Raw genomic sequence first — 11675 nt, 5'->3', positions numbered from 1 at the left:
AGTTGGCTTCATACATGATAAAATGTCTGAAAGAAGAGCGAATGAAATGGTGATCTCAGTGAATAACAAAGCATCATCATTATTGGATAAACATATTAACAGGATGCAATGATATCAAACATTGTTAATGTGTTCAAGATAAGTGTGTTTCTTTGTTAAACATTCATATGGAAGCAACCTTGGAACATGTTAGTTACTCTCACAAATGAGGCATTAACAGACGTGCATTATACATTTTCAAATGACTTCAGGCCTACCAAGACTAGATGAAATGGCGATATGCATGCTATTTCTGGTAAAAAAAAAATTGCGCGTTGCACATGCTATTCTTACTGACCCCCCCCCCTCCCCCCCTAATATTATTTTCTAGATCCACCACTGAAAGGATGTATACTTTTTCATGCGGACCATAGAAGTATATATACTTGTACTGTAGCAGCTGTCTCTAAAGAAGGATTTTCACAATTCTTTTTATTGTGCTTTTATTTATTTATTTTTGTAAATAAATAAGACATAAAAAGGTCCATTGAAACTCAAACCAGATTTTGAGAAGGAAAAAGAAAAAAAAAAAAAAAAAAAAAACCTCAAACTAGATGCTTTGCTAATTTTTAGTACACTTTAATTTTTCTGTTTGGTTTTAATTTATAACTCATTATTTGTAAATATATTAAATAAAATAAATAAAAATACAAAAACTCGAAGTTAGTTCGAATTTTGGGGGCTTGGTTTAACTTTAGGGCCCCAAAATTTCAAGGCCGGATTTCCCACCCACCAACCGATGCTTCAAATTGTCAAGTGAACGTGTAACAGTAAAAAATAACATCTCATTTCGTTCCAACTGATCATCCAAAAGCTAAATGGTTTAAAGGCTTGGCAGTTGGGGTCAAAAGTGCAAATTCATATGCCAAATAATTATTTCAGTTTTTTTTTTTTTTTTTTTTTTTGGGCTAGCCTTGGCCTTGTATTAAATGCTTGGCATAAGTGAAGTTATTATATTTTTTTTAGCATTTACTATGATTTGAAAAAGTAATATATTAAAATACAAAATAATATATTAAACACATCAGTTGATCATTAAGTTGAAATTTGGTATTCAATATTTAACGTTTCTTTCGAAAATGCTCTTAAAAAGTATATTCAATCCCAAAAAAATAACCCACAAGAAACATTGATGATGTTGTGAACGTAAGTTATGTTGTGTGTTGTGATGTGTGTAAAAAATTGAAGTTGATATGCTTCATATTTAGGGTACATTAGCAAAAACCAAATGGATGTATTATAATTTGAGTGAATGAAATGTAACAATATTTTCAGATATCTAAAAAACTACATCACTTTTATATTTAGTTGTAAAAGTAATCATTTTTAGTAACGATGACATATTAATCATATAAAAACTACACAATAATAATATGATAACATACTGACTACACAACGATGATTTGATCATTTTTGAAATAAATGTCAAAAAATAATCATTCATGTTAATTGTACCAAAGAAATAGAGTAAATTGTAGTAATGGTCCATCAACTTTAATCAAATTAGAGTAATGGCTCCTCAATTAAAAATTCATTACCATTGGTCCCTCAACTCATCAAAATGTGTAGTTATAGTCATTTTCATCAACTTCGTCAAAATTTTGTGAAAATGAGTTATTTTGGAAGGACCATTGCTACAATTGGGATCCCTCAACTCATCAAAACGTGTACCTATGGTCATTTTCGTCAATTTCGTCAGAATTTTGTCAAAATGAGTTATGTTGGAAGGACCATTGCTACAATTGGGTTAAAGTTGAGGGAACATTGCTCGAATTGAGTTAAAGTTAAGGGATCATTTCTCCAGTTGGATTAAAGTTGAGGGAACAATGGTAATTGATTTTTAGTTGAGAGACCATAGCTGCACATTTTGATGAGTTGAGGGACTTATGGTAATAGATTTTTAGTTGAAGGGTCATTGCTCTAATTGAGTTAAAGTTAAATTATCATTGCTACAATTTACTTAAAAAGATAACTTATCAGTCTCCTCTAGGGGTGGGCACGGTCCGGTTAGGCCCAATTCCACCCTCAAAATAGAACTGGAACTGAAAAATTTCAATGGTTCAGTTCGGTGCGGTTCTGCTTAAATTTATTACTAAAATTGTAAGATTCGGTTCATGATGGTTCTGGTTCGATTCATGTCGGTTTACGATTCTAACCAAAAATATATATATGTTTTTCCTAATTTTCTACTTCTACTACCAAACACATATTTTACTCACAAATTCAAGTAAATTTAAGTTTCCACTACTAGATCTACAAGATTTGTGACCAGAAGATAGAAAGTGTACATATAAATATAAATAAAAAGATAGAAAGGTTCATATCAAGACCAAAGTGTAGATCTTAAAGTAAAACTAAAATGTACATAATGCATAACATACTAGAAAAGAATGGAGAAAAATAATGTAAGGGGAGAAAAGTGATAAAACAACAAAGGAGGGGGAGAGAAGTGAAGAAAAATATTGGGCTTATGCACATGATATTCTTGGAAAAGTGTCTTATTTATATAAAAATAATAATAAAATAATAATTTATATTAAAAACGATTTGGTTCAATTCCTCCGGTTCTTAATATTTTCAATCCAGAACCGTTTGAAATGGTTTGGTTTAATTTTTGTTTCGATTTTGATTTTTTTGGTCAATGCGATTTTTACAATTTTATTTGTCATGGTTCGATTCGATATTCCGATTTAACAGTTTTTATGGCCACCCCTAGTCTCCCCTTTCATTTTCTACATGGTCCCTATAAAACCATTTGCCCTCAAACTTTTCAAACACTTATTATTGCCTCTTTATTATTCAATTTCTTGTTGAGCTCAAAACCACCGCAACATGACACACCACCTCCACACTTCCACCATGGCTTCTTCACCTTATATCATGGGTATGGGTCACAGATTCAACATCTGAAAAAAGTTTGGATCTTTACTAAGATTTTGAGCTGAGAAAAAAACAAGTTTAAAAAAATGGGAAGCAAATGGAGGAAAGCCAAGCTAGCTCTTGGGTTGAATTCATGTCTCTATGTTCCTCAGACCAGAGAGGAACCGTCACCCTCATCGAATGACGTTGCCGCATCTAGATTCTCCGACGCCGTTTCATCGTCCTCTCTGCTTTCTCCGATGGGTGGTGACTCCGATTGCCGACCCACCACGCCCACGCCGTCGTCTTCCGGCCTCCGGTTGCCCAAAACTGGAACCAAGTCCTCCAAGGTTTGGATTTTTTCTGTATTCTTTGAAAATTCATTTGCATGTTAAGCTTTTGGTTATTGGTTTTGTTGTTGTTTGTGTCAATGTTTGCTAATTTGTTTGATTTGTGCAATTTTATCATTTGGGTTTATTTTCTTGTTAATTTGTTGTGCCATTTGGTTCCTAGATGTGTGTTTGCTATTTGTTGAATATCCATGGTAGATTCGTAGTGAATAGTGAATGAAATTAATTAAATATTTTCTTTGAACACTAAATTTCATTTCTTTACATGCACTCAATAGTAGGTTTTGTTTGATTTGTGCAATTTTATCATTTGGGTTTATTTTCTTGTTAATTTGTTGTGCCATTTGGTCCCTAGATGTGTGTTTGCTATTTGTTGAATATCCATGGTAGATTCGTAGTGAATAGTGAATGAAATTAATTAAATATTTTCTTTGAACACTAAATTTCAGTTCTTTACATGCACTCAATGGTAGGTAAAGGCGTAACCAAACATATTTGCGCTAGCGTAACTTAGTTAGTTAAGAACATTATTCCTTGCATCTGAAGTCTCGAGTTTGAATTCCCATCTCCCAATATCACTAGCATAAACAAAAAAAGATGGTATAAGTAACATGTTTATGATATTTTTTATGATAATTTACTGGCGATGCCAACTCCTAATCATGATTGAAATTTTTTTCTTTTGTGTATTTGTTGGTGTGGGGTAGATGATGGTAGTGTTGGTGGGGTGGGGGGTAGTGGTGATAATGTGAGTTTTGTGAATATGGGGTATTGGTTGTCAGGTTGTTTTCAGCTATTTGCAGAGAGTGAGAGAGAGATGTGAGGAAGGGTTGTGGTTGTGGGGATAGAGAAAGTGGACTAGTCCCCTTTAAGGACCATTGTCCTTTGGCTAACATTTCATCAGAAAAGGAATACACTTCACTCGCTGAGTCCCTGCTGGCTGCTGTACCTTTCCTTTCCTCCAAGGGAAAGTGCTTTGTCTGGTCAGCACAAGTGCGCTGTTCCACACATCTCTCTCTCTCTCTCTCTCCCTCTCTCTCTCTCTCTCTCTATAGATTGTGGACCCTTTGATTGTTGTGAGCTTTCCTGCAATGAGCATCAGCAAAAGCAACCAAAGGAGAATTGAAGAGGCAATTGAGAGGAGCAATCCATCATTCTTCTTTTGATGAGCTTCAATTTTCTTTTTTTCGTACCAACTTGAAAGGTTTATCGTTAGTCTGCAATTGCTTTGTTATTCTTTGCTTTTGAAAAGTCATCCCCTTGATCGATGGAATTTCCCATGGTGTCCTCCACCATTTTTTTGACCATTTCTCATTGACCTCCTTTTGTTGCCTAGCTGATTAAACTAGGCACCCCCTTGATCATAGTTAATTAATTGTATCATTGACCAAGAAAATGATTAATAAATTGTATAAAGAATCTCGAAATTACCAACTGTTACTGTGCTGTAGATACGATGAAATATATTTCACCTTTTTATGCATAAGTGGAAATGGAGCTGCAGGGTTAAAGCTTTAATATGATACTGTGGAGTGTTGACCCTTCCAAATATTCTCATGCATCAAAGAATTCTGATTAATATTTATAAGCCAGGGTTCAGATTCTCTAAATTAAAGGGTTGGATTTGGATGCAAGTCCCCAAATGCAAATCTACGTTTTTAGGGCAAATGCAAATAGTGGTTTTTGAGTTAAAGCTGAGAGGTACTATTTTAATAATCCATGATACCTGAAAACTAAGAACTCATGTCCCCGAAAGGGCTGAAACGAAATCTAGATGTTTATATGGATGCTTATTTTGTTGTTATTATTATTTGATTGGAAAAGTGCCTGCTCATTGTACACAAAGACATGGACATGCATGTATAATTTCTTGTAATTCCCATATTGGACATTCATTTTTTATGTGCTTAAATTACTGTTCTTCATAGCTTGCCGTGATAGCTAAATGATTTTCTTGGAGAGTTATCGGTTTCAAACCCACACATCGAAGCTTATGGTAAAGTAGATCTGATAAAAGGTTATCCCATCAAGTTTATGTGTCGAATCATCCAATCGTTCCTTAATCTTAATTTTGAGACGTGTAGAAATGCAGTTTTTTCAGCAAGTGATTAACTATAAAAAATATAAAGTTCTGAACGAATCTTTTTCTTTGTAAACTGCAATAACTACATGATAAATGGAATTCTTGAAGAAGATATATCTAATCAATTGTAATATTTTGTGCAGAAAGATATATGAAACATAGTGTGATCCAGAAAAAAAAAATATTGAACAATGCGTTTTATTTTTCTAGCCAATTCTGTGAAACCCTAGAAAGCTAAATCATGTTATATTCCTGTTTTAAATTTATTTTTACAAGTGGTCTGAATGCGATGTTAATCAGATAATAAACTATCGTTGGTTTTTAGAATTTATCCTAGATTTCTCCTTCAATGGTAGGTTATATGAGGTGCCTTCTGTAGTCAATTTAAGGATCACTTTTGTTGACAAACCGTAACTTTAATATATTTTGCCTGTGTACCTTCAACATTTTCCGTTCTGAATGTAGTACGAGCCTACATTGTTCTAACCAGGTTGTTCTTGACTGTAGAGCACCTGTCCAATATGCTTGACGACCATGAAGACAGGACAGGGGCATGCCATTTTCACTGCAGAGTGCTCCCACGCTTTCCACTTCCATTGTATTACTTCTAATGTAAAACATGGAAACCAAATTTGTCCAGTTTGCAGAGCAAAGTGGAAAGAAATCCCCTTACAGAACCCCGCTTCTGACCTTTCAGGCAGTGGTTCTAGAATTAACCCTGTTGGTTGGCCCCAAGATGATGCATGGATGACCGTTTTACAACAAATTCCTTCCCCACGAGTTGATGCAACCCGACCGGTTTCTTCACTCTTTCACACTCCCGAACCAGTTATATTTGACGATGATGAAAGCTTAGATCAGCAACCTGAGATTTCCAACAAAAGCGCATCTGTTGAAGATGCTTATGATAACAATTCTATTCGAACAATAGAGGTCAAAACATATCCTGAAGTTCCGGCTGTTCAAAGAGCAGCCTCACATGATAACTTCACTGTTCTAATCCACCTGAAGGCTCCTCTTACAAGTGGAAGACAGAATAGCAGGAGAAACCAGACACCACCAGTATCTCAAATTTCTCGTGCTCCAGTAGATCTTGTGACAGTGCTTGATATCAGTGGCAGCATGGCAGGTACAAAACTTGCTTTGCTGAAACGGGCAATGGGATTTGTTGTACAGAACCTTGGTCCATCTGATCGGCTGTCTGTAATTGCCTTCTCATCTACTGCCCGCCGGCTTTTTCCCCTTCGTCGGATGACAGATACTGGGCGACAGCAGGCATTGCAGGCGGTAAACTCTCTGGTTTCAAGTGGTGGGACAAACATTGCTGAGGCTCTTAGGAAAGGTACCAAGGTGTTAGTAGATCGCAAGTGGAAGAACCCAGTTTGCAGTATCATACTACTATCTGATGGGCAGGATACATACACTGTTAGTAGTCCTAGTGGGATCCATCCCCGATCAGATTACCAATCACTTATCCCAATCTCTATCCGTCGCAATAATGCAGCAGGCTTGAGGATTCCAGTTCACGCATTTGGATTTGGTGCAGACCATGATGCTGCCTCGATGCATTCAATCTCGGAAATTTCTGGTGGAACATTTTCTTTCATAGAAGCTGAGAGTGTGATTCAGGATGCATTTGCACAGTGTATTGGTGGCCTTTTGAGTGTGGTGGTGCAAGAACTAAAGGTTAGAATTGAGTGTGTTCACACGAGTTTGCAACTTGGATCAATAAAAGCAGGAAGTTACAGAACCAGCATGATGGTTGATGCAAGAATGGGTTCTATTGATGTTGGAGACCTGTATGCTGAAGAAGAAAGGGATTTTTTGGTGACAATCAATATTCCAGATGATGTGTCTGGTGATGACATGTCGCTGATAAAGGTTAGCTATGCTTACAGAGATCCCATTACGAAAGAAATGGTGAATTTGGAAGAAGGCAGTGAAGTCACGATCCAAAGGCCTGAAGTAGTAGGACAACTAATAGTGTCACTGGAAGTAGATAGGCAGCAGAACAGGCTTCGTGCAGCACAAGCAATGGCCGAGGCTAGAGTAGCAGCTGAGAACGGTGATTTGGCTGGTGCAGTCTCTGTCCTGGAGAGCTGTCGTATGGCATTGTCTGAAACTGCTTCCGCACGAGCTGGTGACTGCCTGTGTGTCTCACTTTCCGCTGAGTTAAAGGAGATGCAAGAAAGGATGGGAAACCGTCGTGCATATGAGGAATCGGGAAGAGCATACGTTTTATCAGGATTGAGCTCACACTCATGGCAGAGGGCAACTGCTCGAGGTGATTCCACAGATAGCACTAGCCTTGTGCTATCTTACCAAACACCATCGATGATAGACATGGTGACACGTTCCCAAACCATGTTGTTAGGGAACCCATCTCCCCGACGAGCCCTCAGCAGTGCTCAGTCATTTCCTGCCAAGCCACAGCCACGATAATCCTCAAAAGTAGTGTTCGCCTCACCTTACAAATGTTCTTCGTCAATGAACCTTTTTGTTTCGTTGTTAATTTCTTCGTGGTTCAGGGAGTCGGGGACATAACTGGGATACAGAGGAATTTTGGGTGATTTAACTTTTGGGGGAGTATGTTTGGTTGTTATCACATGTACATGAATAAGAACTGGGTAAATGTGAGTAATGGGGGCTGAGATCAATTGTGAGAGAGGAGGAGGAGGTGGGTGTAGAGGTCTTTCTATTTTAATTTTGTTTATGGTTTAGTTTTTCTTTTGTTTGTATGAGAAGAGAAGGGGGTATAGCCTTTTAATTGTGGGGATACTTTGGAGTGAATTATTCACTTGAATATATGATAATGGTATATCTACTCATTCTTTTCACTAAGTTATCATTGCTTTGAGGTTTTGAACTCAAGAACTACTAATCTTCTAACTTATTCAATTGAGTGAAGTGATAAAAAAATAAAAAAGAAAAAAAAAAAAAAAAAAAAAAAAGCTCTGGTTGGGTGGAGGGGTTTGAAATATGGATTTGGGTTTGACAATTTGCAACATAAACTAGAAAACTTTAGGGTGACTATTTCGATTGAATAACTAGATGAATTACATTTGACATGTATTTGAAATAACTATACCCCCAAAAGCCGTTTGAACACTTCATTTGTTTTCTTTCATTTCTTCATATTCAATTTCAGGAATATGATACCACCTAGTACTACAATTTAATGGTATGTTTTTTCATTTGTAAATAACATGTTTTAGATTCGAATCTGATGAATGATGAGTATTTTCATTCTCAATTTTTGGTCGGAATATCTAAACTTTTCATCATCTTTTGTCCAAGTTTATTTCCTTTGGAAACCTTGTTTCCTACATAAAATACGCCAACATTTGGACTCTTTTACAAGCCTTGGTATTTTAGGGGGCTTTTCTTAGGCTTGAACTTGTTTACTTAAGGAACCTTCAAATTTCGTTCACATTCTCTCTCTCTCTCTCTCTCTCTCTCTCTCTCTCTCGGGTGTAACAACTAATTTCATTAAAACACATCGATATAAAGTGAGAAAAGTCCAATGATAATATACAATATTAAATTAAAACTGCATCCCAAATACAAAAAGAAAACAAGGAAACAAACCCCAAAAATGAGCCCCATGGCAATCCTTAAACCGAAAACCTTAAATCTAAAAATAGGAACTAGCCTCCTCCACCAAAATAGTTGCATCACCACCGCCGAGCCGCCTTCGTCAAGAGAAGAACCAATGAACCGAAAGGATAAAGGGAAAACGGGGGTGGGCAAGCCACCCGTGCTATAAGCGCTCCCATAATCTTACCAAATCGTGCAAATTGAACTTTAGCAACCATTAAAACCCAAAGCATACCTTCAATCGAAATCCATGGAGAAGGCACTCGAGGAGCCGAATGGCTGGAACAGTTGGATAGTGACTCGCGGCTAGGAACAACAAATTGGAAGGGAAAAGGCTTGAAGGTTTGCCATAAAATTGAGACAAAGCTCAAAGAAATTTAGACAAAGCCCAAATCAAATTATTAAACTTTGGGGCTTTATATGATCTTTCGGTAGCTTGGGGTTGAATTTTCAGGACGAAACAAAGTTGAGATTTGTGGGGAGGAATGGATTATGGGACTCAGCTCATATTGAATGGCAAGGCATTTTACATTAATAGGTGGAATTCGTCAGGGAAGCCCTCAACCCAACCATTTTATCTACCCCACATCTTGAATAAGTATGGTGGTGGAAGTTAGACTTCGGGGAGCTTGATTTGTATTTTAATTTTCTGCTTGTGGAGGATCATGGAGGATTAGAGTTACATTACACAGGAGGATTGGGCAAAGTTCTTCAATTTTTTTTTTGAAGTTTTTTATTTTATTTTATTTTTATGTTTAATCTTATTTTCTATTTAAAAAATAATTTTTTAAATGACAAGAATCTCTTAAAATTCATTCAAATATTTAATCAAGGTCCATAAGAATCCTTGAAAATCCATTTGAAAATTGTAAGGATTCTACAATCATTTGAAATCTTTCACGTAAAAAATACTTGTAAAATTCTCTAAAATTCAAATTGACTACACTCCCCTTTGTTTTTGGTTTTCGGAGGATTTGGGCGAGAGCTCAAGTGTTCTCTTTGTTGATTGTAATTGTTTTTGTGCTAATAAAATATTGTTTCTATTAAAATGCGGCCCATGGGCGAAAGCCCTATCAAAAAGTTTGCTAATTTTCAAGCATGGTAATATTGGCGGTGTTTCTCCCAACTAGCTCTTAGTTTAATGATTTTTTTCTTTTTAAAAGGTTGAAGATGTCCTAAGTGTAAATTTCGTAGTCTCCCTTTGATTATAAACAATATGTTCCTAATGCTTTCTAGCTAGATAAGTAACCAAATTAATGCGAAAATTTTATTTTAAATTATGTTACTGTCCTTAAATTTTATTTCAAATTAATGCGCACGCTATGTATGTGGTAGATGAAGTTGTTATAATAGATACTAGTATATGTCCACACATAAAGTATGATTTTTTTTTTTTTTGGTCAAAAGTGTGAAATTTTTATTTTTGTTTTTTAAATTGAAGGAGAAGGGAAGAGTGTTTGTTTTGTGAAATTACGTTACTGTCCTTAACTTTTTTGTTGTGATGGAAGACAAAAATGCCTTTTAACCCTCTTTTGGGAAGGCAAGTATAAAATTACTAATTCACCTCATTTATGAAAATTAACACTAAAATTACTTAATTAAAAACATGAAGGTCATTTTTAGGGATGGGTTCATTATCATTCGGTTTGATTATTTGCCAAAATTGTAAGATCCCACATCGCTCAGGGGTGAGGATCCTGTAAGCGTTATATGTATATTCTCATCTCTACCTAGTACGAGGCATTTTGGGAGCTCACTGGCTTCGGGTTCCGTAGGAACTCCGAAATTAAGTGAGTTCACGCGAGAGCAATCCCACTGGGAAGTTCTCGTGTGAGTTCCCAGAAATAAAACCATGAGGACGTGGTTGGGGCCTAAAACGGACAATATCGTGCTATGGTGGAGTCGAGCCCGGGATGTGGTGGGGGTCCAGGCGGGGATGTGACAATTTGGTATCAGAGTCAATCCCTAGTCGAAAGTGTGTGCCGACAAGGTCGTCGGGCCCCTAAGGGGGGTGGATTGTAAAATCCCACATCATCTAGGGGTGAAGATCCTGTAAGCCTTATATGTATATTCTCATCTCTACATAGGACGAGGCCTTTTGGGAGCTCACTAGTTTCCGGTTCCATAGGAATTCCGAAGTTAAGCGAGTTCACGCGAGAGCAATCCCATGATGGGTGACCCACTGGGAAGTTCTCGTGTGAGTTCCCAGAAACAAAATCATGAGGACATGGCCGGGGCCCAAAGCGGACAATATCGTGTTACGGTGGAGTCGAGCCTGGGATGTGGTGGGGGCCCGGACCGGGATGTGTCAAAAATCGAAAATGAAACTCAAGTTACTATTCAGTTCAGTTCAATTTTTGCAATTTGTAGTTCGATTTGGTTTGATTTTCAGTTTCAGTTTTTTTTTTTCAATTTTTGTTCATAGTCTTTATAACCTAGATATTGGAGAGAAAATGAAGAAGAAAAAAAAAATATCTAAGGAATAAAGATTTCAACATATTTGGGCTTAAAGTTAGGTTTCCCTAGCCTTAGATTGAAATTATTCTAACAAATAACTTGGAATCGAGTTTGAAAAATGAATACCCAACATAAATAAATAAATAATTTATATTCATTCAATTTGGTTTCATTTGATTTTTGTACCATCAAAACTGAAATTGAATCAATAGCTTTCGATTTAGTTTGATTTTTTTAGTTTTGGTTCAATTTTCAATCAATTTGGTTTTTTTAGTTTCGGTATTCGATCT

General features: G+C 36.5%; 1 protein-coding gene across 1 annotated transcript; it reads left to right on the top strand.

Annotated features, from left to right (window-relative positions):
• Nucleotides 1-2996: 2996 nt before the first annotated feature.
• Nucleotides 2997-8218, top strand: LOC137715514 (E3 ubiquitin-protein ligase WAV3-like). The gene is made up of 2 exons (XM_068454863.1): nt 2997-3248; nt 5839-8218. The coding sequence occupies exons 1-2, from the start codon at nt 3006-3008 to the stop codon at nt 7771-7773; spliced, it is 2178 nt and encodes a 725-aa protein (XP_068310964.1). The 5' UTR covers nt 2997-3005; the 3' UTR covers nt 7774-8218.
• Nucleotides 8219-11675: the final 3457 nt, after the last annotated feature.

This window comes from Pyrus communis, chromosome 14 (assembly GCF_963583255.1).
Source record: "Pyrus communis chromosome 14, drPyrComm1.1, whole genome shotgun sequence".
Taxonomy (NCBI): Eukaryota; Viridiplantae; Streptophyta; class Magnoliopsida; order Rosales; family Rosaceae; genus Pyrus; species Pyrus communis.
This window is presented reverse-complemented; position numbering and strand designations above follow the sequence as displayed.

Excerpts from the sequence above, each read along its gene's own strand:
- LOC137715514 (XM_068454863.1), top strand. The coding sequence starts at position 3,006 with ATGGGAAGCAAATGGAGGAAAGCCAAGCTAGCTCTTGGGTTGAATTCA. Across the intron at positions 3,249-5,838 it reads CTGGAACCAAGTCCTCCAAG|AGCACCTGTCCAATATGCTT; the intron begins GTTTGGATTTTT and ends TCTTGACTGTAG.